The 24,472-nt window shown below is 35.9% G+C and overlaps 1 protein-coding gene across 13 annotated transcripts in view; it reads left to right on the top strand.

The window, feature by feature from the left end:
• DOCK3 (dedicator of cytokinesis 3) overlaps positions 1-24,472 on the top strand; it is a 561,979-nt gene that overhangs the window by 150,963 nt on the left and 386,544 nt on the right. For 12 of the 13 annotated variants that reach the window (XM_027038830.2, XM_027038823.2, XM_027038822.2 and 9 more), the window contains one exon: positions 13,483-13,538. In XM_027038830.2, coding sequence (XP_026894631.1) covers positions 13,483-13,538 — 56 coding nt within the window. Of the gene's footprint in view, positions 1-11,623; positions 12,452-13,482; positions 13,539-24,472 lie in introns of those variants that run through there. The other variant, XM_053219308.1, reaches the window with a different exon arrangement.

The following is a 24,472-nucleotide window of genomic DNA, read 5'->3' as shown; positions in this document are numbered from 1 at the left end:
GCAGAGAGAGAGGAGACACAGAATCTGCAGCTCATGACACAGAATTGAAAGTCATGAACCACGAGATCATGACCTGAGCCAATATATACATTTGTATTTCTCTAACTTACTTCACTTAGCATAATGCACTCTAGCTGCATCCATGCCATTGCAAATGGAAATATTTCAGGTTTTTATGACTAATACTCTATTACACACACACACACACACACACACACGCACGCACACACACAAGCACACACACACATACCACAGCTTTATTCATTCATCAGTTGATAGACTTTTGGGCTCTTTACATAATTTGGCTATTTTTGGTAATGTTGCTGTCAACACTGGGGTGCACGTGACACTTTGAATCAGTAGTTTTGTATCTTTTGGGTAAATCCCTAGTAGTGCAATTGCTGGGTCATAGAGTAGTTCTATTTTTAACTTTTGGAGGAAGCTCCATACTGTTTTCCAGAGTGGCAGCACCAGTTTGCATTCCCACCAACAGTGTAAGAGGGTTCACCTTTCTCCACATCCTCACTGATATTTGTTGTTTCCTGAGTTGTTAATTTTAGTCACTCTGACTCCTGTGGAATTTAATAAACAGATGAACATGGGGAAGGGGAAAAAAAGAGAGGGAGGCAAACCATGAGAGACTCTTAACTATAGAGACCAAACTGAGGGTTGTTGGAGGGGAGGTGGGCAAGGAATGGGCTAAATGGGTGATGGGTTTTAAGGAGGACACTTATGATGAGCCTGAAGTTTCTCCTGAAACCAATATTACATTACATGTTAACTAATTACAATGTAAATAAAAAGTTGAAACAAACAACAGAATAATAATATATGCATTTAATGCCAATAAATTTCCTTTCAACATTTCTCTACCTGTGTCCCAAAAGTTTGATATATTATATTGTCATTTTAATTCAGTTCAGTGTAATTTTTATTTGCTCTGAAAAGTTCTCTTTGATGTGTATGGACTATTTAAATGTTTATTTATTTTGAGAGAGAGAGAAAGGGGTAGAGAGAGAGAATCCCAAGCACACTCTGCACTCTCAGCACAGAGCACAACTCAGGGCTTTATCTCATGAACTGTGAGATCATTACCAGAGCCAAAATCAAGAATCAGATGCTCAATGAACTGAACCACCCACGTGCCCCTGATGCATGGATTATTTAGAAAAAATTTTTTTATATCTAAGCATTTGAAGATTTTTCTGTTATCCTTCTGTTATTTATTTCCAGTTTGATTTTATTGTGGTTGAAGGAAACATTCTGTGTATGATTTTGATTGTTTTAAATTTGTGACATTTGTGTTTTTGCCCATGATATATCTTGGTATGAGTCATATGTGCATTTGAAAAGAATGTGTATCTGCTTTTGTTGAGTGGATTATTCTGTGAATGCCACTAGATCCTATTGGTCAGTGGTAGTGTTGAGTTCTTTATCATTGCTCTTTTTCTGTTTAGTTCTGTAGGTCTCTGACTATAATTGTAGAGTTGTCTATTTTTATTTCTGTCAGTTTTGCTTCACACATTGTGTAGCTCTGTTATTTAGTGCATATACATTTATGATTGCTGTGTTTTCTTGGTAATTGACTTTGTATCATTATATAATGTTCCATTTTTGTGTCAGAAGAAAAAAAATTATTCTGGCATCTACTTTAATATTAATTATTGCTTTTTTTCATTAACTTTTGCATGTTTTTTCATGCTTATATTTCTAATTTGCCTAGGATGTTGTATTTATAGTTACATTTGTAGTTAGTTTTTTGTAAACAACATATTATTAGGTCATGTTTTATAATTTCTCTGGCTGTGTGTCTTTTAACTAATTTATTGAGATTACATTTAATGTCATTATTGATTTGTTATTAAGTCTTCCATTTTATTTTTTGATTAAAAAAATTTTTTTTTAATATTTATATATTTTTGAGAGAGAGGCAGAATGTGAGGAGGGGAGGGCAGAGAGAGAGAAGGAGACACAGAACTCAAAGCAGGCACCAGGCTCTGTGCTGTCAGCACAGAGCCTAACACGGGGCTCAAACTCACGAACTGTGAGATCATAACCTGAGCTGAAGTTGGACACTTAACTAACTGAGCCATCCAAGGCCCCCTTTATTTTTTTTATTTCTATTATTCTTTTCTCTGCTTTCTTTTTCCTCTCCTTGTGGGTTACTTGAACATTAAAATTTTTAAAAATGTTTTTATTTATTTTTGAGAGAGACAGAGAGTGGGGGGTGGGGAGGACAGAGAGAGAGAGGGAGACAGAGAATCTGAAGCAGCTTCAGGCTCTGAGCTGTCTGCATAAAGCCTGATGCAGATTGAACCCATGAACCATGAGATCATGACCTGAGCCGAAACCAAATGATTAACCGACTGAGCCATCCTGGCACCCCAGAGCATTTCTTGAGAATTCCATTTTAATGTATCTGTAGTGTTTTTGAGTATATGTCTTTGTAGATCTTTTTAGTGGTTATTCCTAGGTATTATATTGTAAATGAGGAACTCATTACAGTGTATTGGAATTGCCATTTTTCTGGTTGTGTGAATTGTAGAAAACTTGTCTCTCTTTATATTTGTTTACTTTTCTCTTTACAAGTGTGTCAAATATTTTTTCTCATACATGAACCACAACAGATACTGTTATAATTTTTAATTTTCAAACCATCATACATAATCTTAAAAATTCAAGAGGATGAAAGTCAATCATATTTCCACACGTTTTTGCTTACCTTCTTTTTTCTTTCTCCCTGATGTTTCAAGATTATTTTGTTTTACCATTTTTCTTATATTTAGAGAATTTTCTCTTCTTTTAGGCTAGATCTGCTGGTAACAAATTCTTTTAGTTTTCTTTCATCTGAAAATCTCCTGACTTCTCTTTCATTCCCAAAGAATATTTCTAGGGGGTATAGGATTCTAAGTTAACAGTTATTTTTTTTTTAATTTATAACATTTATTTATTATTGAGAGACAGAGCATGAACATGGGAGGGGCAGAGAGAGGAGGAGACACACAATCCGAAGCAGGCTCCAGGCTCTGAGCTGTTAGTGCAGAGCCTGACTCAGGACTCGAACTCCCAAACTGCTAGATCATGACCTGACCTGAAGTTGGACACCCAACCGACTGAGCCACCCAGCCACCCCAATAGTTATTTTCTTTCAGCAGTGAGAACTTTTTGCCACTTCCTTTTGTTCCTTATGTTTTATTAATAAAAATTTAACAATATTTGGTATTATAAAATTTAAAATTTTACAGTTATATTATAAAATTTAAAAAATAGTGGTAAGATTCACATAAGACAGTATCTTCCGTGTTGACATTTAGTACATTCCTAGTGTTTTACAACCATTACCACTATCTAATTCCAAAATCTTCTTGTCACCCCAAATATGAACCCTTACACCAATTCCCCTTTCCCCCCAGCCCTTGACAACTACTGTCTTTGTGGGTTTGCCTATTCTGGATACTTTCGTGGCCTTTTGTGTCTGACTTCTGTTACTCAGTATGATGTTTTCAAGATTATTTATTGATGTGACACATATTTGTACTTAATTGCTTTTATGTCCGAATAACATTCCATTTTATGACTATACCACAGTATGTTTGTCTGCTTATCAGTTGATGGAGATTTGAATTGTTTCCATGTTTGGCTACTGTGAGTAGTGATGCTCATCCTCTCTCGTTTTAGTGAAAAATTCACTGTCATTTGAATTTTTTTTCCACTTGAGGTTAGGTATTGTTTCTCTCTTGCTACTTTTTTTTCTTTTCTTTTCTTTTCTTTTCTTTTCTTTTCTTTTCTTTTCTTTTCTTTTCTTTTCTTTTCTTTTCTTCTCTTCTCTTCTCTTCTCTTCTCTTCTCTTCTCTTTTCTTTTCTTTTCTTTTCTTTTCTTTCTTTTCCCTATAGTATTCAGAAATGTAACTATGTTGTGTCTTGGTATGTGTTTCTTTTGGTTTATTCTGTTTGGGGTTTGGTCAGCTTCTTCAATATGGAGGTTTTGTCTTTTGCTAAATTTGGGAAGTTTTCTGTCATTTTTAAAAATTTTAAGTTTTATTAGACTTTATTTTTTAGAACAGTTTTAGGTTTACAGAAAAATTGTACAGAAAGTACATGGAGACCTCCTTCCTCTTTCAGCTTCTCCTCTTATTCACATTCTGCATTAGTGTGGTACATTTATTACATTTAATGAACCAGTATTTATACACTCCTAATATTATTTATAGTTTACATCAAGGTTCACTCTTTGTGTTTTATGGTTTTGACAAATGCATAATGTCATGTATCTATCATTAGAGTCTCATAAGAATAGTTTCACTGCCCTAAAAATACCCATCTATTCATCCCTTTTCTTATCCTCCAGGACTTTTGGCAACCACTGATCTTTTTACTGCCTCTATAATTTGCCTCTTAAAGAATGTTACTTAGGATCACATAGACTGTAGACTTTTCAGATTGACTTCTTTCGCTCTGCAACATGCAGTTAAGATTCCTCCATGTCTTCTGGTGGCTTGATAGGTCATTTATTTATTTTTGATTTTTTTAAAGGTGTTATTTTTTTTAAGTGGTCTCCACACCCACATGGAGCTTGAACCCACAGCCCTGAGATCAAGAGTTACACACTTCACTGACTGAGCCAGCCAGGCACCCCAGTAGCTCATTTCTTTGTATTGCTGAATAATCTATTATCTGGATAGAGTATAGGTTGTTTCTTCATTCACCTATTGAAGGATATCTGGATTGCTTCCAAGTTTGGGCATTTACAAATTAAGCAGCTATAAACATTTGTGTACAGGTTTTTGTGTGGACATAAGTTTTCAATTCACTGGGTAATTACCAATGCATGCAGTTGTTAGATTGTATGGTAAGAGTGTATTAATTTTATAAGAAACTTCCAGACTGTCTTCCAACGTGGCTGTACCATTTTGCATTCTCACCAGCAATGGGTGAGAGTTCTTATTGCTTCATATTGTCACTAGGATTTGTTCTGTTCATGTACATTCTAAGCCTTGCCTTTTTTCTTTCTTCTGTCCTCCTAGGACCTGATAATAAGAATGTTAGATTCTGTTTTGTTTTTGTCATAGTCATACAGGTTCCTGAGTCTCTTTTTGTTTGTTTGTTTTTTTTTTTAAGTCTGTTTTCTCTTTATTGTTTAGTCTCCCAACACTTTTAAAATAAAAAGTTGCAGGGTTTTCCCCACCAACAACCAATTCTACAGATGTCTGGATACCCGCTGGGTGTCCAAAATTCAGTCCATTTCTGGCACTAACTCTGGGTCAGATCCCACGTGTTAAGTGCTCAGTCCCACAAGACCATCTTCACTTCAGATGCCAATCTCAAGTCCTGGACTTCTATACTTCTGATCAACTAGTATAAATTGAGGGTTCCTATGATCCCCTTCTCGTGTTTGATTATTTGCTAGAACAGCTCACAGAACTCAGGAAGACAACTTAATTACTATTATCAGTTTATTATAAAGGATCCAACTTAGGAACAGCCAAATAGAAAAGATGCTTATGGCAAGGTATGTAGACTGGGACATGGAGCTTCTATGTCCTTCTTGACATAGTAACTTGATGTGTTCATTAGCCTGGAAGCTCTCCAAACCCTATTGTTTGTTTTTATCAGAATTCCATTATGAAGGCATGATGTATGACATCACTGGCCCTTGGTGATTAGCTCAGTCTCCAGCTCCTCTTTCCTCCCTGTGGGTTGGAGAGTGGAGCTGAAAGGACCGACCCTGTAATTGCATGATTCCTCTGGCATCTCCCATTCTGAAGCTATCTGGGGGCCCACCAAGGGTCACCTCATTAGTATAATCCCCAGTAGGGTTGAAAGGGACTCATCATGAATAACAAAAGATGCTTCTATCCTTCAAAGAGTTTTAGAAACTTTTGTGTTAGGGACTGGAGATGAAGAAATATATATTTCTTATTACATCATAATATCACATTCCAAGTGTTATTTCAAATTTTTCTGACTATGGCTCACTGCTTCTTTCCCATGCCTCCTCCATCCTACTGTTTAGACCATTCAGCATTTTTGTTTCTTTGTTGAAATGTTTTTGTTTCTTTGCTGAGACTCTTTAGTTTTTTTCTTCCCATTGGTTTCATGCATATTTGTAATTGCTCACTGAAACATTTTTATGATGGCTCCTTTAAAATATTTTCAGATAATTCTAATATCTTTGTTTTCTTTGTGTTGGCATGTATTGCTTTTTTTTCCCATTCAATTTCAGATCTGCCTGGTTCTTGGTATGGACCTGGAACTTTGGACATTATGTTATGAGATATTGCTTCTTATTTAAGCCTTTTGTTTTATTTGGCTTTTCTTGACAATGCTGCTGTAGGAGAAGGAGAGGGTTTGCCTCATTATTGCTAAGTGGGGGCTGAGGGCCATGTTACCCACTCAGCCTCCATTGACACTGAAGGGTGCACACTCCTGTTATTGTTGATTAGGTGTAGGAATTGTAACTTCCTAGTAGTCTTCCACTGAGTATTTAGTGGCTGGAAAGCATTGCCTTCTGTTCCCCATGTGGTCTCTGATGACACCAGGAGGAGGGTGGTAGTCTTGTTACTGCTTAGCAGTGGTGAAAGCTCCTACTCTGTCTTAGGCCTCTTTGGACACCACAGTGGAATGATGGAGGAGTCTCATTAATGCTGATTAGGGGCAGAAGTTCAGGTGGGCTCCACTGCCACTGAGTGGTGGAGGCTTGTTATTGCCCACTTGGGTAGAAAGTCTTGACTCCTAACTTGGCCTTCTCAGACACTATTCCATTGCAAGGTCCAGGTGTGTTATTATAGCCCAATAAAGGTAGAAGTCCATTCTTTCCAGTTGACCTTCCTTGTGTGGGTGGGAGTTGGGCCACAGCTTTTTTGGGGGAGAGGGTTGATGTTTGGAAGCAATGTAGTAGTTATTATTGAAAAGTTTTCTTTGTTGACATGCTGACTCTTTCCTGGTTCTTAAGACTAGAGAGAACATTCTTTTTTTTGTCTGTGCCTATTGGTGTTTCTAGGTTTCTAGCTTTATCAGATTCAAATAGCAGATGTATAAGGTAAAAGAAAATCTAGGGAATTCACCACTGTATTCTTTCTTGCATCCCAAGGTCCCTAGTTGGTCCACCTTTCCCCTCTACTTTTCAGACTCTTCTTGTTTTTGTAAGATGTATTTATGTCTAGAGTTTTTAATATATGATATATATCATATGCTTTGTATATGTTATACATGTTATATGTGTGAAATATCTATATACTTACATATATATTACATATATGTCTCTGTTATATTTATAATGCCTGGAGTTTTTCATTGTACCTAGGAGGAATGGTGAAAACTATGTCTTATTCATCTTCCTGGAAGCACATGCTAATCCTGTATCTTTTTAACTTTTTATTATTCTTCCTTTATAGATAATGGGCTGTCATCATTTAGTTTTGGTTACATGCAGTTATGTGTTTTATCCGTTTTAAGTCCATATTTTCCTGTATTAGGATTTCCTGTTGGTATAGGTTATCTTTTATTATGGGCTGAAATATAAAATGCATTACTGGTAGACTTGATGTCAGCATCATGGTGCTATAAGATGTCCCTAGTTTTTGTCCTCACCCTCAACAACAAATATTCTGTACACAGGGGACCCAGAGAAGTCTCACCCAACTGTGCATTGAGTAATATACAGACCTCAGTCAGCTGTGTACCGTGAGGTGACTGTGTTGTCATCTGGGAGCTTCTGAAGGCCCTTGGGTTCTTCAGACCCTTGGTTACCCTTGGGTAACCATTGGATGAGGAAACATTTGTTGATGTATAGGTTTCTATAGGTGAAGACCCAGCACTCTTTTGGAGCAGAAAATAAGAGTTTGACATTGGAGTGGGTAATAGGAATAATTTCACTTTACCTGCGTCAACTTTACCAAAAGGTAGCAATAGATAAAGACCAAAGGAGATCTTTTTAGACCCATGATTTCTCCCTGAGGGCAAGAGAGAGCATGAAAGTGAGCATCCAGCTTTTCCAGCTTCGTAGATGCTGCCAGAGAGGCTCATTTCTGTCTTGCCATATTCAGAGTCCTAAATTGGGAGTTCCATGATTGAGAGGTGGAAAGAGTTTGGGAAAGTGGCACGTAGAATTTTTGGGTGGCATTAAATAGACGCAGAGCCTACTGTGCAGCAGACTCTATCAAGAAGCCCACCCATTAACTGCTGGGAAAGCCCCCCACTCCAGATTCCCCCACATCCTCAGTGCTTTGTGTGCCTCACCTACACACACCCCCCCACACTGTAGCTGGCTTACTGTGCATACTCTTTAAGGTGGTGGCAAGAGCCAGATTTGGAACACTGCTCATGAGTATATACAGAAAGCACACAAAATCTGTAGTCCAGAGACCACAAACTTGAGCTTTAGTGCCACTCTTGGGAGAACATGAGAGAGGCTGTCAGCACTCAACCTGGTGCATTATAGGATCAATAAAGGCATATGTGCTGAAGAATTCTGCCACAAAAGTGAGCAAGAAGCTTGGAGCAGGTTCGTGGAAGGTCTGAGAATTTTGCAGAGTCTCTAGGAGGGACATTGGAAGGTATTTCTACCCTGATGGGAATTCGTAAAGACTGGAGGGGGTGACTGCTACTTCAAATGTGAACACCATAACACAAAACTTCCAAGAAACATGAAAAACCAAGGAAATAAACACCACGAAAGGATCATAAAAAATTTTCCAGTAACTGAATCCAAAGACATGGAGATGTACAATTTTTCTGATAAAGAATTCAAAGAGCTGTATTAAGGAAATTTGATGAGCTAAAGAAAGCCCAGAGAGACAGTTCATTGAAATCAGGAAAATAATACATTAACAAAATGAAAAATTTATCAAAGAATTAGAAATAATGAAAAAGAACCAAACAGAAATTCTGGGGTTGAAGTATTCAATGAATGAAATGGTAAAAAAAAATGCAGTAGAGCACATCAACAGCAGGCTTGATGAAGCAGAAGAAAAAAATAAGTGAAATTAAAGATAGGAATTTTAAAATTATCCAGTCAGAGGAGAACTGACTAGAAAAGAAGAAAAAAAAATGAGGAAGAGTGAAGAAAGCCTTTATGATCATTGGCAGCTATCAGTAGGACCAATTTGTGAATCATTGAAGTTCTAAAAGAAGAAGAAGAAGAGGGCAGAAAGCATATTCATGGCTGATAACTTCCCAAATCTAGGGAGAAATTCGGACATCCAAGTTCATGAAGTTAATAGGCCACCAGATAAACTGAACGTGAAGAAATCCCTTCTAAGAGATATTATAATAAAACTGTCAAAGTTACAGACAAGGAGAGATCTTAAAAGCAGCAAGAGAAACAAAATTTGTAACTTACAAAGTACTCCCACCCCTGATTAGGCTGTCAGTGGATTTCTCAGCAGAAATATTACAGGCCAGAAGAGAGAGAGATAATTATTCCAAGTGGTGAAAGAAAAAAGAACCACACCAACCAAGAATAGTTTACCTAGCAGAGCTGTCCTTCAGAAATTAAGGAGAGATATAAACTTCCCAGCTAAACAAAAGCTGAGGGAATTTATCATCACTAGACCTGCCTTACAAGCAATGCTGAAAGGAGTTCTTCAAGCTGAAATGAAAGGACCCTAATTAGTAACATGAAAAAATGAAAATATAAAACTCTGGTAAAGGTAAGTATATACTCAAATTCAAAATACTCTAATACTATAATATGGTGATATATTAGCTCTAGTGTTAAAAGATGAGAGTGTTTAAAAAACTATAGCTGTAATAATTCAAAGTATAGGTAAATTGTGACATCGAAAACAGTAAGAGCAGGGGAGAGTAAAAGAGTAGAGTTTTTGTATATGATCAAAATTAAGTTGTTACTGGCTTAAAATAGACTGTTACAAGTTGTGTTACATAAATACCATAATAACCACAAAGCAAAAACCTATAGTAGAATCACAGAAGATACAGGTATGGGAATCAAAGCATACCACCATGGAAAATCATCAGTTCATAAAGGAAGGCAGCCAAGAGATGAAAAAAGGAACAAGGCAGCTATAGAACAACTGGAAACAAGAAGATGGTAATTCTTTACCTATCAATAATTACTCTAAATGTAAATGAATTGAATTCCCTAATCAACAGGCCTAAAGTAGCTAGAATGATTAAAAGACAAGGCCCCATTAATTACATACCACCTTTAAGAGACTTACTTCACCTTTAGGGACATACATAAGTTGAAAGTAAAGGGATAGGAAATGATATTTTGTGCAAGTGAAAACCAGAAGAGAGCATAGGTAGTTATATTTACTCCAGGTAAAATAGACTTTAAGATAAAAATTGTTGACTAGAGACCAAGAAGGTCATTGTATAATGATAAAGGAATCAGCTCATCAGGAAGATATAGCAATCATATCTATAGGTGCATCAAAAACTAATATATTAGTATGTAATAAATATATTAAACAGATACAGATTTGAAGGGAAAATTAGATGATAATACAATAGTAAAAGGACACTTCATTACTTCCGTTTCAGCAATAGATTATTCAGACAAACTCAACAAGGAAACACTTGACTTGAACTGAACTTTAGACCAAATGTATCTCACAGACATAGATACAACACTTCATTCACCAGCATCAAGATATACATTCTTCTCAACTGAAGATGGAATATTCTTCAGAATAGATCATATGATAGGCCACATAACAAGACTTAGCAAATTTAAGAAGATTGAAATTATACTATGTATCTTTTCAGACCACAATGGTATAAAAGTAGAAATCAATAATGGGAAGAAAACTGGAAAATTCACAAATATGTGCAAATTAAACAACACAGTTCTGAACAAGCAGTGGGTCAGAAAATCAAAAAGGAAATTAAAAAATATCTTGATACAAATGAAAATGGAAACAGCATACCAAAGCCTATGGGTTGCTCCAGTGTTAAGAGACAATTTTATAATAATCAATGCCTTACAATAAGAAAAAAGAAAATGTCAAATAACCCAACTTTACACCTCAGTGAACTAGAAAAAGAACCAACTATGCCCAAATTCAGCAGATGGAAGGAAATAAAGATCAGAGTGGGAAAAGTGAAATAGAGACCAGAAAACTATAAAAGGATTAACAGGGGCGCCTGGGTGGCTCAGTCGGTTGGGCGTCTCACTTAGGCTCAGGTCATGATCTTGCAGTTCGTGGTTTGAGCTTCGATTCAGGCTTTGTACTGACAGCTCCAAGCCTGGAGCCTGCTTTGGATTCTGTGTCTCCCTCTCTCTCAGCCCCTCCCCTGCTCACACTCCCACCTCTTTCTCTCTCTGTCTCAAAAATAAAACATTAAAAAAAAATTCTCTCTCCCTTGGGGCACTTGGGTGGCTCAGTCATTTGAGCCACTTCGGCTCAGGTCATGATCTTGCGGGTTCATTAGTTCGAGTCCTGCATTAGGCTTGCTGCTGTTGGCCTGTCAGCGCAGAACCTGCTTTAGATCCTCTCTCTGCCCCTCCCCCGCTTGTGCGCTCCCCCAAATAAATAAATATTTTAAAAACCTTAAAGATTCTCCCCCTCTACCCCTCTGCCCTCCCTTGCTTGCTCTCTCTCTCTCTCACCAAAAAAAAAAAAAAAAAAAAAAAAAAAAAAAAAAAATGGTACCACAGAAATACAAGGGATTATAAGAGAATGCCATGAACAATTATTTGCCAACAAATTGGATAATATAGAGGAAATGGATGAATTCCTAGAAACATGTAACCTACTAAGGATAAATCAGGAAAAAATAAAAAAAAATATTAATGATCCAGTAATGAGTAAGGAGATTGCATCAGCAATCAGATTCTTCCAACAAAGAAAGTTCAGGACCTGATGACTTTACTGGTGAATTCTACCAAACTTTAAAAAATTAATACCAATTCTTCTCTAACTCTTGCAGAAAATTGAAGAGGAGGAAACACTTCCAGGCTCAGTTCATGAGGCCAGTAATACCCTGATACCCAAGCCAGATAAGAATGCTAAATGAAAAAGAAAACCAAAGACAGTATCCCTGATGAATACAGATGCAAAAATTCTCAAAAAATTTTAACAATCCAAATTTAATAGTACATTTAAAGGCTTTTATGCCATGATAAAATGGGATTTATCCAAGGAATGAAAGGATGGTTCAACATTATCAAACTAATTAATGTGATACACCTCATTGATAGAATGAAAGATAAAAATCATGTAATCATTTCAGTAGGTGCAGAAAAACCATTTTGACAAAATACAAAATCCTTTCATGAATAGAATTCTCAGAAAAGTGGGTTTAGAAGGAACATATCTCAACATAAAAAAGGCCATCATATGACAAACCCACAGCTGATGTCATACACAATGGTAAATGGGTTTGAAATGAAAGTTTTTCCTCTAAGATGAGAAACAAGACAAGAATCCTCATTTTCACCACTCCTGTCCAACATAGTACTGGAAGTCCTAGCCAGAGCAGTCAGGTGAGAAAAGGAAACAGAAGGCATCTAAATCAGGAAGAAGTAAAATTGTATTTGTTTGCAGATGATTTGATATATGTAGAAAATCCTAAAGACTCCACCAAAAACCTGCTGAAACTAATCAGCAAATTCAGTAAAATTGCAGGATATAAAATTAACACACAGAATTTAGTTGTGTTTCTTACTCTCTAACAATGAAATATTTGAAAAAGAAATACAGGCAACAGTGCTATTCAAAATAGGATTGAAAACAAGCAGATGGTTAGGAATAAATTTAACCAAGGAGGTGAAATATCTGTATACTGAAAACTATAAAATGAATTACTGTAGTCTAGTTGCTGATGGCCTTGTGTGGTATAGATTTATTTTTGGTAGTGATGTGGGCCAAAGAGTATATATAAAAGAATTGAGACCATTTGTGTTGTATTTGAAGGGTTTCATACATCAGGGAAAAATAACGAAACACTGATTGCAAAACTTCATTTTTTTTAAAACAATACATCTTTTTGTACCTTAGGAATTGAAATCAAATTATGGCAAATATCAAAATGGAAACTATTTAGAAAGAATAAAAAGAGAAATATTTATGGAAACTTCCAAATTGGTTCATTCTGGTGAATATAAATGTTTGTCAGAGTCCGAGAATTGTTTCTCTAGCTCAGAGCTGGGTAATGTATAAGTTGTTGGTTAGGGGATAGTTTTGTAGATACATGCCAAGCTTTGTATATAAGTCTATATCCTGAGAGTGATTAGGTGGAATATTTCCAATCTGTAACTTAAAATAATCTTTTTGGTTGTTGCTTAAGATCACAGTTTTCACCTGAAGATAGACTCTGAGTGCAAATGACAATGAAATTCCTATCTAATGTGTATAGTTTGTGCAATTTTGCATTCTTAATATGCAAAGTGGTTGCTACATTAAGAGTTCTACTGTATTGTTGATTTCCATGCTGAAATCTGGCTGCTATTTTAGTATATATGTGATGTTAATCAGAAATTGCTTTTTCTAATGGGAAATCTTTTCTCTTTTACAGGGTATCTTTCCTGTAAATTATATTCACTTGAAAAAGGCAATTGTCAGTAATAGGGGGTGAGTAGTTGGCCTTACTAAATTTATTCATAATTTTTATAGATTGTGGATGAAGTCTTTTTTTCATTTTGGTTTGTAGTATAAAATATGCTATTAACATGTTTTCCTGCCAAAAATAAGTTTGCTTTATCATATATAATATAATATATAATTCTGAGAATATAACTATTTCTTAAAATACTGACAACTTTAATATCTTTTCTTCTGTACCTGAAAGGTAACCTGGGTTGTGAATTTTCTAAAAACATAATGCATGCAGTATGTTTTTAATAATTTATTACTTTGAGAATAGGTTCTGATAGGATAACAATTACAATCTCTGAATAGAAGAGAGCAAGATGTAAATACATCAAAGTGTTAACATTTGTTGTTTTTGCACATTCACATTGTGAGTGACTTTTAGAAATTCTTTACTGTCATGCTCTAATTTTAAAAGTAATAAATATGTGTTATTATAAAATTGTGATTTTATTTTCTAGAATTTATCATTTCAAAATATAAAATTTAAGGTACTATATAAGTGTGATAGCTTTTGGTACTAGAAATAATGTTTTTGAACAGAGGTTGAGTAAGCATCAGAGTTTAGTTAGGGCTTAGTCAGGAAACAAGAACTTATGAGTTGCTTTACAAGGTAGAATTTAATATGGGTTATTGTTTACATACATGTTTGAAAATGAAAAAAAAGAGGAAATACTGATGTAACCAAAAATAATAACTACAGAAAGAAGTCTATACTCTGTAGGCTGGGGATACAAAAGATAATGGGCTGGGGATACTAGAACTCAGGATCTGAGAAGATGGGTCTTGAGATACCGGAGCTCAAACATCTGAGGAGTAAGAACATCACATGGCTGTTGCTGGTATATATGAAGAAGGGCAGTGAGGCTGTTTCTGGGAATGCCAATAACAACTGGAGGCTGGGACCTATTTTCTCTGGTTAGGAACTGTGTATAGGAACAGCAAGAAACACTTCTTCTTATCTCCTTTTCCCCAGTATCTTTCAGGTGCCCCCAGTGGACAGAGGAGCTTGTGAGCAAAGTTGGCAAATCCCAGCCTCAGAGTCAGTGCCTAGAAGGGTGGATTTAGAGATGAGAGGTATTATTAGGTGACTGGTATGCATTCTAAGATAAAATTTGTTATTGAGGAATAGTAAGCCTGTAAGAAGATTCTGATATGAATGCATGATCAGCATACCTTTTTTTTATTCTCCTTCTTCTTTTATAAAATATCAAAGACAAACGGATATAGAGAAAGGAAACTTGAAAATCCTCTTTTAGTGAACGTTTGCAACAAATAGTCTATCTCAAATTTATAGGAAAGGATTGCCAAAATCATCAAGACTGTATAGAAGTTGTGTGGAAAAAGGAAGAGAGAGTGTCTAGACCTGGACCAGGAAGGCATATATTTCTGAAAGTACTAATAATGTGAATAATAATTTCTGAATGTGAATAGCTCACCTCAAAATGCAAAATATAATGCAAAAATACAAAATTCAAAAATAATGCCCCTGATTTATAACACTTAGTTCAGTAATAAGACTGATAAGAGCTGAAATTGACAGAAACTGCATGGAAGTGAGATGAGACAAGGAGATAGAATGTTTAGGGATCTAGAAATAGAGTACCTCAGAAAATGCTAGCAAAATAATACACTTCCTGATTGATAACCAGGGACTCATCTTAAATCCAAGAGCAATGTTCCCTGTTTATAATAGTTGTAAAGGAAATAAAGGACCACTTTGTTAGCAGAAAAATCTCTACCTCGATTCAGTTTGTTTCTGGAAGGCAAAGGAGATATGGCTTAAATAATTATACAGAGCAGCCATATTTGTTTTTCTTTTTTTTTTAATGTGTAAGAGAATTGGTTTGATTTCTTTTTTTTAAATTTTTTTATTATGAAATTTATTGTCAAATTGGTTTCCATACAACACCCAGTGCTCATCCCAACAGGTGCCCTCAGTACCCATCACCCACCCACCCCTTCCTCCCACCCCCCATAAACCCTCAGTTTGTTCTCAGTTTTTAGGAGTCAGAGCAGCCATATTTGTTGGAAGCACACTTTCTCTAAGGAAGCAGAGAAATCGTTTTTTTGATGTAAATTTTAGAAAGCTACGTAGAATCAATTCAGTAGGCAAACCTCCCACAGTTTGGTGGTCCTAAATAATATTTCTGAAATCTGAAGAAAGTATTAAAAAATTGTCTTTAGGTACTGAAATGCAATCAGTGTAAGGAGGATCTTTTTTCCCCCAAGTTTTTATTTAAATTCCAGTTAGTTAACATATAGTGTAATATTAGTTGCAGGTGTAGAATGTAGTGATTCATCACAAGTGCCCTCCTTAATCCCTGTCACCTATTTGACCCCTCCCCGCATCCACCTCCCCTCAGGTAACCATCAGTTAATTCTCTATAGTTAAGTGTCTGTTTCTTGGTCTCTCTCTTTCTGTTGGTCTCTCTCTTTCTCTCTTTAAAATTTTGGAGGATCTTGGGGAATTTTGATCCTTGAAGGAAGGGATTCATACAGGAAGAGTTCATGTTTATTTTGGCTTTTTTTCCACAGGGAATTTTTCAGTTTGCTGTCAACTGGTGGAGCAGATTCCAAACAGAAAGTGGTAGTCTTTCAGGGATGAGGAAACAGGCTGGAGTTTGGAACTCTCAGGGAGATTGGAAAGTAAGAGGTTAAAACCTGGAGAGAAGAGAACCTCAGAGAATTAGGGTCTTAATCTGTTTGCAAATTCCCCTTAAGTAATTGAGTTAGTTCTAGCTTCTTTTGAGCTATGTAAGAGTTGAGGAATCTTAGAGAGTACAGCTAGCAAACTGAATAGACTTCACCAGCCACTTAATATTGGTGAAAAAAATATTAGAGTTCAAGGACTGGCAAGTTATAGGGGCCTTGGGAAAGTATTTTGGACTTTTTGTTGAGATTGCTAAAGGAACATACCCTGTAAATAAGGGCTATGCCCTTGGATAAAGGACCAAACTAAAGATATATAGGGCAAAAGTGAGATAGTCTAGCCATAACAAAGCGTAAACATCTGAAAACAAGAGATGTTAGAAGAATACTGTCATTCAGAAATAGCCAGTATAATATGTTAATGTGATTTCCCATTTTTTTAATACATGGTATTTTTACTCTGTTCCCTGTTATGAGTTAATTCTCCTTTATCATTTTTTCTCCCCCACTCTTATAAATATTACATTGATGATATATCTCTTTTTGGTATCCTTTTTCTTCCTTAATTTCTATGGCTATTCTTGTTCCATTCTTCCTCTTGGGCCTCCCTTCATCATTCTTCTCTGACTCCTATTCCAAGCCCTTAATCCATGAGCTTTATCTCTACTCTAATCCTTTATGTGCAAAATGTGCCTTTTTTGTTCAGGTAGAGTAAGGTAGACAGTTTCACTACAGTGTGTGAAGGTGACGTCAGTAAAAGGAGATGAGTCCAGAGTGGCAGCAAAGGAATAAATATTGTAGGGCTTGTAGGCTATGAGAGGGGTGTTATCTTTTATTGAATGATCCTGGAAGTCACTAAAAACTTTCAGAAAGAGAAGGGACATATTTTTAATTTTAAAAGTGTTATTCTGGGCTGCTTTGTTGAAACTAGAACTATAGTGGGGGAAAGGTCAGAAGCAAGGAGACTTGGTAGAATACTATAGAGGTCCATGGAAGACAGAATGATAGCTTGGATTCACATGTTCCCTGGTGTGATGAGAAGTGGTAAGGTGCCATATATTTTGAAGTTAGAGCTGACAGTATTTGTTGAGCATGTAGAGTAGACAAAAAAGGAATTGAAGATGACTTCAGGGTTTTTTGTCTTAATAACTCTGGAGATGTGGTTGCCATTCACAGAAATGTGGAAGCTTGGGAAGGGATATATTTTGGGGAGGAAATCAAAGGATTCAATTTTGGACATGTTAAGTTTAAAATGACTCTTAGACTCAAGTGGAGATATTAGGTAAGCAGTTGACCATGAATGTGGAGTTCTGAGGAGTTTGGCGCTTCAAACATAGATTTGGAAGTCATCAGCATTCAAATGGTATTTAAAACTACGGGGCTGGATGAGAACAGTAAAGGAATTTCTGTAGATGGAGAAGTGAGGCGAAGACAGAATACTGGGGAACTGTAATGTTTAAAGATAAAGTGAAGAAGAGAATCAGAAGAATCTAAAAAGTTGTGGCCAGTGAGGCACGTAGAGAAATGAAACAGTAGTGTCTTGGAGACCAAGCAAAGAAAGTATTTAGAGGATGGACTAATCAAATATGTCTGGTGTTGTTGAGTAAGATTGAAGATCTAGTTAGGAGCAGTTGGGGTAGACTAGTAAGAATGAAAACCCAATAAGAAGAAATTTTAGAGAGAATGAAAGAAGAGGAAGTAGAATACAGGAAAGACTCACGGGCCAAAGACTTAAGACTCTTATAATCATAACTGAAGGGCAGATGGCAACATAATTTGGTTTTGGGATAAATTCTTCTATGTAATCCTTTTTAAAAAATAATCAGACTCTTCTTACCTAATTTTTTATTTTGAAAAATTTCAAATCTATACACAGATTACAAGAATAATATAAATAACACCTATATCCTTTCCCCTGAATTTAGTAGTTACGAGCATTTTGCCATATTAAGCTCATGTTCTCTCCCCAGCCTTGCTTTTAACATGAGAGTAAGTTTTAGACATTCTGATACTTTACTGTTAAATATTTGAGTATGTGTCTTCTAAGAAAAAGGACATTCTTTAACATGATCACAATATAATTATTACACTCAAGAAATTTACCATTGATACTAGTACTATAATATATCTAGTTCATATTCAAATATCCCTAATTTTCCCAAGAATGTCCTTTTTATAGCTGTTTTTGTTTGATTGCTTTTTTTGGTGGGGGTATGGTCTAGGAGTCAAAAAATTAAGTATTTTCAGGCTTTCAGTTATGAGATAAATAAGTCATGGGGGGGAAAGGTACAGCATAAAGAATATAGTCAATGCTTTTGTAATAGTGTTGTTTGGTGACAGATGATAGCTACACTTGTGGTGAGCATAGTGTAATACATAGAGAAATTGAATCACTATGTAGTTCACCTGAAACTAATGTAACATTCTGTGTCAACTATACTGAATGAAAAAAAAATTTAAATCTTCATAATCAGTGTATAGAAATGAGACAGATTTCTGTATATTCATTTTGTATACTGAGATTTTACTGAATTTGTGTATCAGTTCCAGCAGTTTTTTGGTGGTGTCTTTTGAGTTTGCTATATAGAGTATCATGTCATCTACACATAGTGAAAGTTTGACTTCTTTGCCAATTTGGATGCCTGTTATTTCTTTTTGTTGTCCGATTGCTGAGGCTAGGACTTCCAGTACTGTGTTAAATAACAGTGGTGAGAATGGACATCCCTGTCTTGTTCCTGACCCTAGAGGAAAAGCTTTCAGTTTTTCCCCGTTGAAGATGATATTAGCTGTGGGTTTTTCATATATGGACTTTATTATGTTGAGGTATGTTCCCGCTAAACCTACTTTGTTGAGGGTCTTTATCATGAATGGATGTTGTACTTTGTCAAGTGCTTTTTCTGCATCTTGAGAGGATCATATGGTTCTTATCTGTTTTATTTCATGTTATGTTATGTTATGTTATGTTATGTTATGTTATGTTATGTTATGTTATGTTAGAGAACATTAGCAGGGGAGAGGGACAGAGGGAGAGAGAAAGAGGGAGGGAGAGAGGGAGGGAGGGAGGGAGATAGAGATGGAGACAATCTTCAGACTCCATGCGCAGTGTATCATGCTCAATTTGTATCACGCTGCTTGATTTGCGAATATTGAACCACCCTGGCAAACCAGGAGTAAATCCCACTTGATCATGGTGAATGGTTCTTTTAATGTACTGTTGGATTCAGTTTGCTAATATTTTGTTGCAAAAAGTCTCTTTTTCAGTGTTGTCTTTATCTGGTTTGGAATTGGTAATGCTGGCCTCATGGAATGAGTTTGGAAGTTTTCCTTCCATTTGTATTTTTTGGAACAGTTTGAGAGGAATAGGTATTAACTCGTCTTTAAATGTTTGGTAGAATCCCTCTGTGAAGTCATCTGGCCCTGGACTTTTGTTTGTTTGGAGATGTTTGATTACTGATTCAGTTTTTTTTTTCTAGATATCAATATGTTCAAGTTTTCTATTTCTTCTTGTTTCAGTTTTGGTAGTTTATACGTTTCTAGGATTTTATATCCATTTCTTCCAGATTTTCTGGTTTGTTGACATATAATTTTTCATAATATTCTCATAATTGTTTGTATTTATCTGGTGTTGGTTGTGATTTCTCCTCTCTCACACGTGATTTATTTATTTGGGTCCATTCTATTTTTGATAAGTGTGTTCTTTTTTCCTTTTATGATGTTTACATAAAATCTCTGGGTCAAAGAGCACCATAGAAATGCCCAGGTCAGTTGTTTTGCAAAATGTCCCTCAGTTTGTATTTGCCTAAATGTTTTTTCCTAAGTGGGTGATGGGCATTGAGGAGTGCACGTGTTGGGATGAGCACTGGTTGTTGTATGGAAACCAATTTGACAATAAATTTCATATTAAATAAATGAATAAACAAACAAATAAATAAATGTTTTTTTCCTGGTTAGACTCAGCTTAAGCATTTTAGATTGCAATACTACATAGGTGGTGTTGTGGATTAAAACGATCATATTTCTCCTGCAGGTCCTCCCAGCGCATGATATGATTAGCAAGACCAGGGCTTGGGGCTCTACCTTAGTAATAGTAGCCGAGAACAAAGGCCTCAATCAGTGAACATGCATTGTGTTTCTATCATGTGCCTTCTTCATTGTATCCTGCCATACCTGTGGAAAAGATGACCCTGTGCTCTCAATGCTTCTTAGGATATATCATCTGCTTCTTGGAAAACTTGTACCATTTGTGCTGAAGTGCTTTTGTTTTTGTTTTTTATTTGGTTGACAGGGAATGAAATTACTTGAATAGGCTATGGAAATTTTCTTGTGGGGACTTTTAAAATTTACATAGTTTTCAGTTCGCTTTTAAAGTTTTTCTTCACATCTGGCTTTTCTCATTCTTAAAATGATCCACCAGTTTTTGTAAAGTTTCACTGAAAAAAATATACATTTGTATATTTGAAGATAGTAAATTTGTAGTAAATTTGAAGATTTTAGGGCTGATAAGAAAAAAGATATGGCTACAAGATGGAAGGAACATACTATGAGCTTTATTTAGGCAGAACTTTGACGGGTTGTAAAGGTAAGTCCCTAACAGCTGGAGACCTCCCAGCAGCGCAGGGCCATACCTATAACAGGAAGAGGGCACAGGAACCCCTGGGAGAGAAGGGACTTATGTATCTAGATTATGTTATTTAGCTGCATGATGGGAAATCTCTGGGTCAAAGAGCACCAGAGAATAGCAGCAGCTTATGATCTTTTATAGTCCAGGGTGGGTCTAAACTGTGAATAGCAGTTGTTGAGTGCAGCTTTATTAATGTAAAATGACAGGCTCTAAATGGCTAAAAATATGCTTATTTGGGTTATATTAGAAGCAGTTGGATGTAAAATTTTGGCACTGGTGGGCTGTGAGCTAATGGTACTCTCTTGCTGTGAAGAAGTAAATAATACAGGGCCCAGTATACAAGAGACACTTTGGCACATTTATATAACATCATTACATTATGAAACACAAATATTTTTTATTTTAAATTGTGGGAAGTTAGTGGCATGATTTAAATTAGGAATAGTCAACTTCCGTAGTTTTAGGAGTTGTCAGTTTTACTGATTACTAACCAAACTTTAGTTTACTTGAAAAATAGTTTACTTGAAAAGAAGCTTATAAATTTGACCCTAGATTCCTAAATTTATTTTAGGAGGGAGGCACAAGGTATTACAGGTAGGCCGATGACATACTCCTCTTATGTTCTGCTTAAGGACTTATTCATGTTCATATTATTTTTTGGATTTACCTCTTTACTCTGGTTTAATGAGTGTGGTTTCAAAGTGGGTTGAGTGTGTGTGGGAGATTGCATGTGGGAAAATTCATGTGTGCTGTAAGGAACACATGAGAACAGCATCAATTTAAGTACTAATGTATAACATTTCTTTTCTCTGAAACTTTTATTTTTGTTTGTATATTTACTGAAATAACTTCTGTCTTCATTAGAGATGAAAATCAGAACTGATTTTTAGAGAAATTCCTTTTTGCAGTATTTTTTCTAAATGTTACATTTTCCCTCTTTACTAGATAATTTTCATCAGCTTACAACTTCTTGAACTCATTACTTTGTTTTCTCAGAGCAAAATTTCTCAAGAGTTGGTTATGCAACAGTGCTTATTGAATATGAATAAGTAGTCTTTTGGTATATTATGTTCATTTTTACTTCTTTATATTTTTGATTTTTAAAAACGTATAATTCTGTAACAAAACTTATTTATACTACTAGAGAAAATAGGCAAAGCCTAGTAACTTGCTGGTGGGAAAACTGCAACTTGTATGTGAATGTTTCCTAAATACTTAAGGTAGAGAGAAATGTATGTGTATATACACACTCTAAGGCTGTATTAAATTCTGAGTTGAAATTCATATTCTCTTTGCTCAGAATAAGATAATTAAGTCCCTATTTAAGTATTTGTTTTGTTAGTAACATTTTACCTTAAAAATATTCAGGAGTATGTAAGTTAGTTTAATGTTTGAGACGTGCTTCAGTTTGAACAGATGATTTTTCACCATTTAAGAAAGAATGTGGTTGGGGCGCCTGGGTGGCTCAGTCGGTTAAGCGGCCGACTTCGGCTCAGGTCATGATCTTGCAGTCCGTGAGTTCGAGCCCCGCGTCGGGCTCTGTGCTGACAGCTCAGAGCCTGGAGCCTGTTTTGGATTCTGTGTCTCCCTCTCTCTGACCCTCCCCCGTTCATGCTCTGTCTCTCTCTGTCTCAAAAATAAATAAATGTTGAAAGAAAGAAAGAAAGAAAGAAAGAAAGAAAGAAAGAAAGAAAGAAAGAAAGAAAGTGGTTGAACAAGAGGGTATTATTCTAAGCGAAATTAGTCAGTCTGAGGAAGACAAATATCATATGACTTCACTCATATGAGGACTTTAAGAGACAAAACATGAACATAAGAGAAGGAAAGCAAAAATAATTTAAAAACAGGAAGGAGGACAAAACCTAACAGATTGTTAAATATGGAGAACAAACAGAGGGTTACTGGAGGGGTTGTGGGAGGGGGATGGGCTAAATGGGTAAGAGGCATTAAGGAATCTAGTCCTGAAATCATTGTTGTACTATGTGATAACCAACTTGAATGTAAATTAAAAAAATAAACTAAAAAAAAAAAAAAAAAAAAAAGAAAGAATGTAGTTGATAAGAGTCACACATTCACCATGACTAAGCCATGCCAGTGCATTGGATATAATGTGTTTTGGTTTCTGCAAAGCATATGACAGTCTCATTTAACATCCCTATGGATATATAGGCAAGATGCTAACAAAGTTAATTTATAGATGGTTGGACATCTGTCAAAGAATGTTTATCACTTCTTTCTTTGTGCCAGTGTTCTATTGTACTTAGATTATTCCAACCTGTGTGTCTTCATCTTTAGCTCAGTGCCTGACATGTAGCAGACACTTAGTAAACATGATGGGTAAATGAGTAAGTTAGAGACTTTAACAATTTGATAACTAATATAGTAGTTTTCTGATGGCAAGGCATAGGACATAATTCTTATCCATAGCCATACTTAATAAAAAAGACTAGATAACCTCGAAATACAAATAAAAACAATTTTCCTTACGTTATTGGAAGGATCTAAGGTAGCTCACAGAAGGAAAGGAAAAGCTAGTGTCCCAGTTTTCAGAAAGGAGAGAAGCTAGAATGGTTCACTAAATCTGGATGTAGAACTTACTTAATGGACAGTCTCTTCCGGGTGCCACTCTTGCAGTTTTATACTGTTTTCCATCCATCTGTTACTCTTTTTGAGACTCACATTAACAAGAGAGTGGCACTTACACACTAATAATGAAGCAGTAGAAAGACAAAGAAACTGATCCCATTCACAATTGCACCAAGAAAAATCTAACCAAAGATGTAAAAGATCTATATGATGAAAACTATGGAAAGCTTATGAAGGAATTTGGAGAAGATATAAGGAATGGAAAAACATTCCGTGCTCATGGGTTGGAAGAATAAATATTGTCAAAATGTCATTACTACCCAAAGCTATCTACACACAATGAAATCCCAATCCAAATTGCACCAGCATTCTTCTTGAAGCTAGAAAAAGCAATTCTAAAATTCATATGGAAACACAAAAAGCCCCAAATAGCCAAAGTAATTTTGAAGAAGAAGACCAAAGAAGGAGGCATCACAATCCCAGACTTTAGCCTCTACTACAAAGTTGTAATCCTCAAGACAGTATTGTATTGGCACAAAAACAGACACATAGACCAATGGAATAGAATCGAAACCCCAGAACTAGACCCACAAAAGTATGGCCAACTAATCTTTGACAAAGCAAGAAAGAACATCCAATGGAAAAAAGACAGTCTCTTTAACAAATGGTGCTGGGAGAACTGGACAGCAACATGCAGAAGGTTGAAACTAGACCACTTTCTTACACCATTCACAAAAATAAACTCAAAATGGATGAAGGACCTGAATGTGAGGCAGGAAACCATCAAAACCCTAGAGGAGAAAACAGGAAAAGACCTCTCTGACCTCAGCCGCAGCAATTTCTTACTTGACACATCCCCAAAGGCAAGGGAATTAAAAGCAAAAATGAACTATTGGGACCTCATGAAGATAAAAAGCTTCTGCACAGCAAAGGAAACAATCAACAAAACTAAAAGGCAACCAACGGAATGGGAAAAGATATTTGCAAATGACATATCGGACAAAGGACTGGTATCCAAAATCTATAAAGAGCTCACCAAACTCCACACCCGAAAAAC

Source organism: Acinonyx jubatus, chromosome A2 (assembly GCF_027475565.1).
Source record: "Acinonyx jubatus isolate Ajub_Pintada_27869175 chromosome A2, VMU_Ajub_asm_v1.0, whole genome shotgun sequence".
Lineage (NCBI taxonomy): Eukaryota > Metazoa > Chordata > Mammalia > Carnivora > Felidae > Acinonyx > Acinonyx jubatus.
This window is presented reverse-complemented; position numbering and strand designations above follow the sequence as displayed.